General features: G+C 38.1%; 1 protein-coding gene across 2 annotated transcripts in view; it reads left to right on the top strand.

Moving 5' to 3' along the window:
• The first annotated feature begins 5847 nt into the window (after positions 1-5847).
• Positions 5848-11556, top strand: part of epha5 (EPH receptor A5) — a 63503-nt gene continuing 57794 nt past the window's right edge. For both annotated transcript variants that reach the window (XM_085279189.1, XM_085279190.1), the window contains exons 1-2: positions 5848-6086; positions 10907-10971. In XM_085279189.1, coding sequence (XP_085135315.1) covers positions 5987-6086; positions 10907-10971 — 165 coding nt within the window. In that variant the 5' untranslated portion in view covers positions 5848-5986. The remainder of the gene's footprint in view (positions 6087-10906; positions 10972-11556) is intronic.

Raw genomic sequence — 11556 nt, 5'->3', positions numbered from 1 at the left:
TCTGTAGGTCCTGAGTTAGGAGATAAAAAGTGTGAAAAGAGAGCAGTAGGATTTGGAGCAGCATGCAGAGGGGAGCAGCCAAAATAGAGGGAGAATATCAGCAGCCCTGCCTGCCAGCCTCACTGAGCTGCTAAGCAGGGCTTAACGATGCCCAGGGGGTTGTGTATGTGTGCGTATGTGCATGTCAGTGTGAGTGTGTGTGTGTACATTTTTTGTGCGCTTTCCTTCTTTATAAGCCCAAACAAGAGCTCCATGTTTCGGGGTCAAAGAGAGGCCAGAGAATTTGAAATGTATAACTTTGTTTGAGGGCAGATAACTACTCAAGCAGTTAGTAAACTATGAAAGGCAATGTAGGTTGTTTTATTTGCATCAAAAGTGCAGAAAGAAGAAGCTCTGTTATTCCTTATTCCTCCCTACACTGGAGTCCATTTGTGGTGCTTGAAGGTCGCTTGACAGTTGGATACTTAACTGTCTTTTAGACAGCACGGTGCCATAAGGAAACATCTGTCAGACCTGCCCGCTCTTTCTACAGAGTCATGATGATGTTGTCAGCTTCTTTTTCTTACCTGACAGCAAGGAGGTTCACCGTGAGAGTTGAACAACTAATGATGTTGACACTATCTCCCAGATTGTTTGTCCTCTCCTGAATGAACAGTCAACCTGAGCAACCCGTTGGAGCTACCAGTGCATCAGTTAGGACAGGTCTCTTCCTCTATGGAACCTGTAGCAGACCTGGGGGTGTAATATGAAAAAAGATTAATGGGTTAGGGAGCTATGGTGAGACTAAACCCAGAATATTCTCTTTTCACATGACTCCAGCAGTAATGTATGTTGTACCTCACCTGTTCAGGTGGAGGTTATTTTCAGTTTTAAAATTAATTCAACAGTAAAACGTGCCAACTTTAGAAAATTATATTTGCAAGCCTGTTGAGTTGTACATTTGTGAGGCCGTAAATGGAAGTAATACAATTACAGCAGTGCAAATGTGTGTTTGACAGGGGAATTAACATGCATTCAGTAGATGAACAGAATAAATATTTCTGATTGGTCTGCACTGTGCTGATGTTCCACATTAGAAAACTGATACATATTAGTTAAGTTGTAGAAGTAAATCTAGCCATTTTCTTAACAACTGATCCAACTTCAGATTGTAGGCAAGCCACCAGGCTATTGCAGGGCTAACACAGAGACACAAACAACCATTCACACTTGCATTCACACATATGGCCAATTTAGAATTACCGGTTAAACTAACGTGTATGTTTTTGGACTATGAGAGTATCCAGAGTTTTCAGACTGAACCCGAGCAGACACAGGGAAAACATCAAACTCCACACAGAACAGCCCAAGCTGGACTCAAACCCAGGACATTCTTGCTATAAAACATTGCTAACCACTTCTCAGAAGCAACAGAAAACCAACTTCCAAATTTACAACATTTTTTTTCCAGCCCTGTGACCAATTCCTCAGAGGTTGATCAGTCCATATTGTGCAGAGGACAATAACATAAAAAAATACCTTGGTTAACAAATAAATTGCGGATTCACCATTGTAACTATAACTTTGGGATCTAATTTACTTACTTACTACTTTGTTGAGCCAGCTAATGCAAAGAAAACCTGTCTATTTTCAGCTTGCTTAGCAGTGTACCCTTCTGCAATTGGGAAAGACAAAGTTTAGCTGTTAACATGATGGTGCCTCTTTTTCATGGTAGGTGCTCGAGTGTGCCAGCATGCACAACAGAAGGCCTCTGGAACTTTGCCAAAAAAGGCAGCCAAAATTCATGATAGTAACTAGAAATACTCTTGCTGTTGTGAAAAGTAAAAATGTTCATCATTCTCTTCTTGAGCCCTAAACAGAAACATTTCTATTCTCTTACAGTTTCTACACATCATGGTGGGAATGTTCTAGAAGGAATACTGTAATAAAGTTGAAATATCCCTTTAAAGCCAAATGTGTTGTAGTGTTTCACTATTTAATGTCATGGTATTCTGAAAAATCCCAGAGTTCCCTTCAACAAGGGGCCAGCTGGTCAAGTCCAAAAGCTGATTATTTGGGGAACTGGGTGATAATACTGTATGTGTGTGCATGAATCTTTGTGTTGGGGTTAAAATACACAGTAATGTCATGTTTGTATATAACGTGCATGCATTTATAAACTTATTTTTTTATGGTTACACCCTGGGAAAAACATATCAACATTATATGTTCTTCATATTAGTAATATGGCGAGAATAAAAGAAATCACTGCAATTATAGGACTGCATGTTCATATGGGTAAAAGGCATTTGGTTACATACGGACAGCTTAAAAGGTTGAAAAGCTTAGATTCCTTCCAACCGGATTACTGTAAATACTAGAAATATTATGCCAAATGGTAAATATGTACAAAAAAGAAGACATGCTAGAGTCAGCTATTTAGTTGTAAAGTGAGATCTTCTCAGCTGGAAGGCCAGGCCAGTCTCGACTCCCTAGGCTTGCAACAAAGGTGTTTAATGTGCACTGTGCCAACAAGACGCTCACTGCAACAAGTGTGTGTGTGTGTGTGTGTGTGTGTGTGTGTGTGTGTGTGTGTGTGTGTGTGTGTGTGTGTGTGTGTGTGTGTGTGCGAGAGAGCGGAGGAGACAGGCAAACCTCTACAGTATTTACAGTGTGTGTGTGTGTGTGTGTGTGTGTTGCACTGACCCTCTCTGACCTTGCTTTCCCTTTCCCTCCCCTACTGTCATGAGTGAGCAGACACAAAATCCCAGCTGACTATTCAGCCCCCAAGGTACCATCACATCTGATTGCACCAAGCCACTGGTTTTGGAAAATGCTTCATGGTGCTCTACCATGTAGTGATAAAAAAGACATTCTGCCACCAATGAACAAAATGGGAAATGGTTGTGGTTTTCAGATGAATGGCATGCCTATTTATTTATTTATTTTAGCATGTGTATTTACTAATATGTGTAATTTGAACTTACTGGCCATACTGTTATTAAAGAAAACTTCACAAGACATCAAAAGGACAATATCTGCAATTTGTTGTGAAGCAGTATTGTCTTTTTCTATATCTTTAACTGGCCATATATACATTTGCTAATAGGAAAAGCACAGATACTCAGAGTCACATAGAGAGTTATTACTCTGCCATGCAGAGCCCAGCCTGTCACAGGCCGCAAAACAGCTCTGATGAACTGTACACTGCCTGTCTGGCACGAAATGGAAGACACACAGAGTCAACAAATGGATGGTGAACTTAGTGGTGTATTTAGCAACTAAAAGGACAGAGCTAGTAGAGACCCACAAAACATAAATGTTGGAATGAATGCTGCATCCCCCAAAAGAAAAAAAATATATACAAATTCTTTTTTATTATTATTATTATTTTCATGGCTAATCTAATCTTGTTTGAGGATCTTAGTCTGAGTGCAGCTGTTGTATCCTAAAACTGATACATCTGGAGAATGCCTACCACTTCCTGCATCGTCTATTTTAGGGAATTCCACCTGTCCATCCTTGCTTTTATATAACTCCATTATTGCTGACCTAAAAATATCTAAAAGTGAAACCTCACTCTTTCCACCCATTTACCAAACAGGCGTAGAACAACAAAAATGCATTCTCAACCAACAAAAATGAGAAGATTCATCTGATGGTAAGGCTCCTTGCGGGGTGAATTTTTCTTACACTTTCCTCCGCAGACCTTTTATAGAATTAAACCGACACCTCTAGGAGACAACAACAGTTTCTGGCATCCCAGAACCACCTCCACACCCGCTGTCACTGCTGATCAGACCCCTACACGTCTACAATACACTACCACCTTGGAATTACACCTATAGTTGCATTTGTGCTTGGCAAACAATTTTTTCACATATTTAAAAGGATGCAATATTTAAAATCCGAGGTTGTTCAATTTCTGTAGCAAAAACAAAACGTGGGGCCCTGTGCGCCTATCAGCGAGGTCACTGAGTATCTTGATGTGTTTCCAAGTTGGGGTGAGAGAGAAATCAATACCTGTGTCTATCCATGTGTTATATATGCGTAGATCTGTGTGCATACACAAGGAATGTAGGAGGTGTCAGCAGGGTAACACATGTGAATAACACCACGAATTGCTTAGTGATTAAAGAATGTAATTTCACCACAGAGAACGAGAGAGAGGAAGAAAAAGTGAAAAGCAAAACACATACAGAAAACACAAATAAGTAACAGAGATAAAAATACAAAGAGATACGGCATTAATTGGTCTAAATGGATAAAGGTAACAGAGAAAATGTAGAAGATGGTCACAAAGGAAAGGAAAGCTCACATCACAGAATCAACATACAACTTCTTAAAGTCTCACATTCAAAAATTATGAACTGATTTTAGGCAGTTTGAGGAATTATAATCTTACAACACAGATTATAAGAAACTAAAACTCAAATACACCAAAGCACATTTAACTGGAAAGCAAGACAATTGTACCGAGATGGCTGATGGTGCACTTTTTTTGTTTGTGTGTTTTTAGTTGGAGCAAATAAACTCAATAAAAAATATTATGAAAAATGAAAAAAGTATTTGGAGACTGTTCCAGTTTGTCTTAGTACACTGAATTGACATTAAAAGATAAGATAAAAGATAAAAGTAAACTGAAAGCCTTGAATTAAACCTCTTAAGAAAGAAGTCTTCATCTAGATGGGATAATCAGTGATTACACAATTAGTATACCTGTAGACTCATACTTTAGGTTTATGTAAAACTAAGTTGTATATTTCTATTAAAAATCAGGGTTACAAAGTAGTTTCTTTCTTCTTTTTTAAAAAAATATTTAATTAATTTTTTTTTACTGCTAAAAGCGTTGCAGAACACAGAAGAAATAAGAAGAAGACAGGGGTGAGAAACCATCAGTTAAAGAACCCTCAACATTGATGGATACAACATAGATGTATAGCTCTTTGTCAAGAACTGTGTTGCATGCCAAGCATGAAAAAAAATATAGTGTTAAAAATATTTTCTTCCGCCGATCCAATCCAGAGTCAACGAGTGTGGAGGATCCTATCCCAGCTATCACAGGACTAGAAGCAGTCACTGGTCTAACACAGGGCTACCACAGAGCGAGACAGACCATCATTGTCAGCTGTCTGTAGCCTGAAAATGATCTATAAAGTCCACAAACCACAGTGATTATATGAGACACAGGGGCTGGAAATGCTGCCCAGAGGCAATATTTATTGGAAATCCACATCCTGTTCACTACTACAGAAGATGTTAATACTACAATAACTGTATTACCAGTAAATTATCCTACTAAATAAGGGTTGCTTTTGCTTTTACAGTCTGTTGTTCCCTGACGTGATACACCAAGAACTACTGAAAGATAATAAAGCAAACACTGCTGCAGCAGCAGTCAAATAATGCGTCTTTAAACATTCTCTCAGTAGTTAAAACGGCAGTTGTTGCGTTATAAACATGTTGTCAAAAACTGAATACAAGCACTGATAACCCACATAACTGAAAGCAATGCAGCTGGACTGAAACAACGGGGATATGTTTTTTTTTTCTTTTTAAAAACACCTCAAAGTACCTGCGCTCTGTTCTTTACAAATCCAATTTTGTAGCAAGTCTCAATCGTGCAGAAACGCAGAGCAGGAGAGGGCAACTTAATACGAACGGTAAGTAATGCTTTTACGGTCAACAGAGGTAGTAATGAGTGAGGGGTAATCGATTATTGGAGAAATGAGTTCAGCGGCAGTGGGGTTCACCTGTGGAGGGTCTGTGATTGGAGAGACTGAGCTTCACTCCGCCTCCCGACGCGCTGCCCGCCTTCCCAAAACCAGAGCGCACTCGGCTCCTCATTGCCTCCTTCTTGCCGCCGCATAACATGATCCCCATCTTTCTGAGCGGACTCATAACGCGACAGATGGTTTCACTACGCTTTCCCCTTCTGTTCTGACCGAAACTGCTGTTGTTTAAGAAAAAAATCTTGTTGCTGGTTTTGGGTTTTTTTGGATGCGCCATGCAATCTCGTTGGTGGAGTTGTGGCATTCGGTTGGTGACATGGACATGGATTTGGAGCCTGGCATTTCTTGGAGCGTGGTGCATTCCCGCAAACGAAGGTAAACTAAAACAGGAAGGATTTAGGGTTACTGACAGCGCTGTTTGGTTAGGCTTTAACGGGCGCCGAAAAGCGGTTAAAGGTCTGCTCGTACCACAGCTGGTGCCCAGACCATCGGTCTCAGACTCCTTGGCTGGTCTATTCGTTTCTGGAGCCGTTTGACGGCAGAAAGAGGTCGTATATAATATTAATACAAACAGATTATCTTTATGACAGCTGTGTGCCCCGTGTGTGCAATGACTCTGTGTTCCCAAACTGTAAAGGGTCGAATAAAAAAAGACCTTTGGACAGAACATGTCTCTTTCTGATAACCATTCCTCTGAGGACATGGCAGCGCCAACAGACGCACAGTGCGCTGCAAAAATCTCCGTATCACTCTTTAGCATTTTTGTCTTTAGCGTGTAAGGTGCTCACCATAGACTGGACGAAGAATGCAAATTCACATTTTTATTTTTGTATTTATTTATTTTCTCTCTCGGTAGTTACTGTAAAACGACTCTAAAATTAAATTTACCGCTTGGCTTCCCACTTATTAAAATGCTGACGTTTAGGTGTGACAATAACTTAATTTCCCTGAAAACTCATTTAGTTTGGGCTTGCCTTGTTCCTTTATAGGTTTGTTCATGTTTGGTTCTTTCAGCACTTATCATGTCAGATTAATCTGTGACCGCTCATAAATTTCCTCAGTTCCACAGTATATTGCAAAATACCTGCAATATTCTTATCATCTGAACAAATGCACACCTACACTGTCCTACTAAATGTGAAAAGTGGGCAACTGTAAAGTGGCATAAAATAAGGATAAATATTTGACAATGTAGGCACAAAAAACTGAGTAAGAAGTGTAAAATAGTCTGCCAAATACTGTTCCCACGCCATTGTCTGCATGAGCAGCATTTTAATAGCTCCAGATGAATACCATTGTTTGGAGCTATTAGACAGCATTATCCGGGAAAGAGAGCACATTCATCAAGCAGCATATTCTCCACATGGCAGATTTATTTGGTAAAAGTTTATATTCACCAAAGTTCTCAATATTTGGCCACAGGACACTGAGGGGTCCTGGAGCGTTTAGCAGGGCGTCATTGGCCAGCACATGAAAAGTTCACAAAGATTGTTTATATTATATCTTTCTTTCTTTTCTTTCTTTTTTATTGAATCCAGGAAATCATGATGTTTCGTGTTCAATTTATGAATATATCCTTAATGTGATAAGGTGCACTGTTCCATTAAATAATGAAAATATGCATGTGGTTAAAATACACCTACATTTATTCGTCATTAGTATCAAAACCTGCTGTCAAAATACTTGAATACCCCCCTTTTTTAAGCCAAAGCCTTTTTAAAGCCAAGCTTCAGGATGGAGTCAATGAAGTGAGTGAAGGGGAAATAAAAAAAACATGCCAGCATTTGATCTTTCACATCTGGCATATACGCAGACATTTGTTTTCTTTGTTGTCTTCAACTATCAAGTTAAAACCTATTCATCTCATTCTAATTTGCAGAGAAAAGATATTAAACTTTTACTTAACCAAACACCAGAAATGAAGCTGTTCAACACCCAGCCAGTCAAGAACCATTTACCAGAGGTTAACCATTTAAAACCAACGTTAGATTCATTTGACAGATATTTGCATTGCAAAGGATAATCACCATAGCACTGCATGCATAATTGGAGAGGTGAGTGAAGCCCATAATTAAACTAGCCTCTTCTCTCATTTGACTAATTAATTGTAATTAGTTAAAAAAAATACAATTAAGGAATTTATTTTTTGCTTGTGTAGACAAATTTGAAAAATATTTGGGTATTTTGGCCACTTGCCCATCTCAGGTTTTGTTTTGAAAAAGAGGAAGTTCTTATCTGACAGCATGCTACTAACCTCATGTAAATGTTTGGTTTTCACTTATTCGCCAGTCTCACTAAGTACATTTAAATGACTTACTTACTAAATCAGGATACAATTGTTCAAAAATTAAAATAAATAAAAAGGAAGTTGTGCACACATTACCATATTGAAAATTCCGTCTCTTGAAACTAATCAGCTCATTTTTAAAAAACTAATGAAATTCAGAGTACATCCCAGAGCCTCACATCTGTTACATTATTACTGTGTTTGATTAATCATGATGTGTGACACGAGGAAGATATGGGGTTTTGGGAGCCTAAACGGATTTTAAAAGCTTTCACTTTACTTTTTGTTGGCTGTGGCATTGATCAAATGGAAATGGTGAATCTGGAGTAATTACACCAAATGGCTTGAAAGAAAGAATATTTGTCTGCCTCTCTCTGTGTGGGAGGAGAAAACAGACCATTAATCCCAGAGAACTCTGAGCTAACACGTAAATTGTCAAAATCAAACATCACAAGGTACACACAGCGAAAAAAGAAAAAAAGATGAGGGGACTGCATTAATTAAAATTGCGCATTTCATATGTGCAGGTAAAAGTAACAGGTAAGATATGGTTACACACGAGACTGTTAAAGATAACTTAGGTCAAGGAGTAAAACTGCATAGTTTCAGTGTAACTGAAAATAAATGTCCTTTGTCTAACAGCAACAACACTTAACTTGAGGAGAATTTTATCAGTATTTCCAATGTTAAAAATCCGCATCCTTCAAAGGATTTAAAATATGTATCCTTGAAGTAATGTCACTCAAGACTTTAAATCACTACATTCATTTAGCTGAGATGACTTTTAATAATAAGTGCTATAGATCATTGTCATAGCCGAGCTCTAACTTGTTAGGTGGTTTAATCCTTAGAGAGAACAAGAGAGGGAAAGAGGTAACATATCCCTTATGATCTAGTTCAGTATCACTTATCTCTTCTTTATGGCCTAATTAGTTGTCTAATCGCCTCCTAAGGACATCTTTTATTATTCTCTGTAGAACAGTGAAGACAGTAAGACAGGAGGTGTGTCTACGTCTGTGTGTTTGTGTGGTGCTCGGGGTTGCAGAACGTCTGTGTCTGAGATATTGAGCAACGCTGCATACACCAGTACACCTTGTGATGCAGATTATTTATGGATGCCTATCATTTTGTTTACATTAGGGCAGGGTTCATGTGTAGTTTGGTTGTTTTATGACAGCACATGTAACTGTAAATGTTACACTCAACAGCTGGTCAGAAAGTCACCAATGTTTCTGAAATTGTGTTTTTGGATAGTTGGCTGATATTTTTTTTTTTACATACATTAATGGTTGGTTTGTGTAAATGTTACATGTGAAAACCTGTTTTAAAGAACAGCAGAAGTTTTACCTTATCCAAGATTTTTAGGAGGTTAAGTCTTAAAGATTTGTTTTTACCAACCTGGCTAAGCTGTGATGGGTTAAAGAAAAATGTCTCCTAATGCATAGTGTGTCCACCAGTCCCCTGCTAGACTCAAATGCAATTTCTGTTTTTCACTTCCAGTCTTATTTTTTGTTGTTCATCATCAGATTTCATGTTTACAACATAGATGCAAAAAGATTTCTTATGAAGTTAAACATGTGACAGAGCTTAACCAAAATAGAATAAAGGCTTCAATTTAGACATGAACTACTTAGTCATAAAAACAGGTAGAGAGACGCGGCAAGGAGAAGTATCCCCTTTGTCTGCTGTTGTAGGTAGATACAGATAATGTTTGCTTCAGTTAGCAATATTTTCTAATGTCTATCTCTTAATCTGCTTCAAGTATAAAAGCTTGTCTATGGGTCACTTGGTTGGACTTTTCTTTTATTGTTTGAGTACACATTGTATCAAACAAAGAACAAGCTAAATGTTATCGTAGAGGAGATAAAGAAAACTGAACTCTGCTTTAACAGAATATGAGCTCAGTTTATGACAGCATACGGTGTTGTAAACTGTGTCACATCATTAATATACTACGTGTTAACCTGCTTTGTTCTCGCCCAGTCATGTGGCCACAATGATTTAGTCAGATTCTGCACCTGGGTGTTAACATCTGCCTATCTCAGCCATATCCAGTATGTTTATAATGAGAGCTTAGGTTCAGTAAACATCTAATATTTTCCAGATGTTGACATGTGCTTTTGTTGAGATAAAACTAACAAGCCACTAAAGAGAATATTGTTTAGTGCCTCCAAATATGTCAAAAAACTGAGATGACAATTGCCTTCACGAGAGGCTCTTTTGTCAAGACCTGTTGTGCATTTGATGCGGAAGAAGCATGTGAAGGCACACACGCAACTTGCGAGATTCCGCTGTTACCAGTCTTGCACAAGAGTTGATGGAAACACACTTTAAGGATTTGAAGTGATCAAGTAATTGCACTTGACAGCTTTCAGCCGGGAAGCTGAGCAGGGAGTTTTTCCTTTTTTTAATGGATTAGTTTGAGTTTGAGTTGTGTTGCAGACACTGAATTGTGCGTACAAAGTTGTGTGGGAGTTTTTGGTTAGCAAGATCCCACATTCTCATTCACGCACACATTCTAATTCAATAGATTTTATATGTGGAATTATTTTTGACAAATGAATGTGGATAGAAATCCTTTGACTTGGGCAAATATTTGCTCTGATGAATGAATCTGTAATAGGTATAATGTCTGGCTTCTATTTTCTTAAGCATTTCTTTGTGACTAAGGTGTCATCAGTTCTTAGCACATCCAGTTGAGTCTATTCACCAATCAGGCTTTGTGATGCAGCAAGCACTGGCCTTCATTAGCTGAATATGTGTAAATCATTTTATCTTGGTGACTTGGTATAATAAGGGAGGGGTAAACAAAGTGAGGATTTATATTTCTTCTTCCTTTTGCATTTCTAATGAATCAGCTTGTTGCTCATCTTTACTAACAATTCTTTGTATTCCCAACCTTCAACAGTGAACCTGCTGGATTCCCGCTCTGTGATGGGAGACCTGGGATGGGTGGCCTACCCTAAGAATGGGGTGAGTATACCTCTTTCTAAGATGTATCGAAAAGGTGTTGATTTATAAAAGTGTGGGTGAGATTAGACAAATACTAAATCTCCATTTTTACAGATGCTGCAGTCAGCTGTTAGCAATTATGATGTTTTTGATTCATGATTAGTGATCTTTTTTTTCTTACCCATTAGGAAAGTAAACTCATTTGTGTGTAAATCAAAAGACACTTATAATTATAGTTTACACTGAAGCATACTGTAAGTTATTCTTTTGTTTTATCAAGGTGAAAGATCATTTTATTTCCAAGAACTTTCAGTTCATTATCAGGGTAAATTGAATTCATGAATAATATATTGAAAGTCACCATGGAATATTTTATTCTCAAGCCAGGAGTTGACTTTCCATTTCCAAGTATTCCCAAGGTGAAGGCTAATTAGAGAATGACTTACTAGACTTACTAAATTGTTATTTCATGGTATTATATAGTGTATTTTAATGAGGAAAAATGGTGCTTTAAAAATGATTAATGTCTTTTCGATTTTCAATACTACCTTAGAACATCAGACATTAAGCTACAACTGAGTCTGTCATACTTACGTGAAAAATGGA

Source organism: Mchenga conophoros, linkage group LG7 (assembly GCF_057382185.1).
Source record: "Mchenga conophoros isolate Kocher_MC1m ecotype Shallow Benthic linkage group LG7, M_conophoros_male_GT1.1, whole genome shotgun sequence".
NCBI lineage: Eukaryota > Metazoa > Chordata > Actinopteri > Cichliformes > Cichlidae > Mchenga > Mchenga conophoros.
This window is presented reverse-complemented; position numbering and strand designations above follow the sequence as displayed.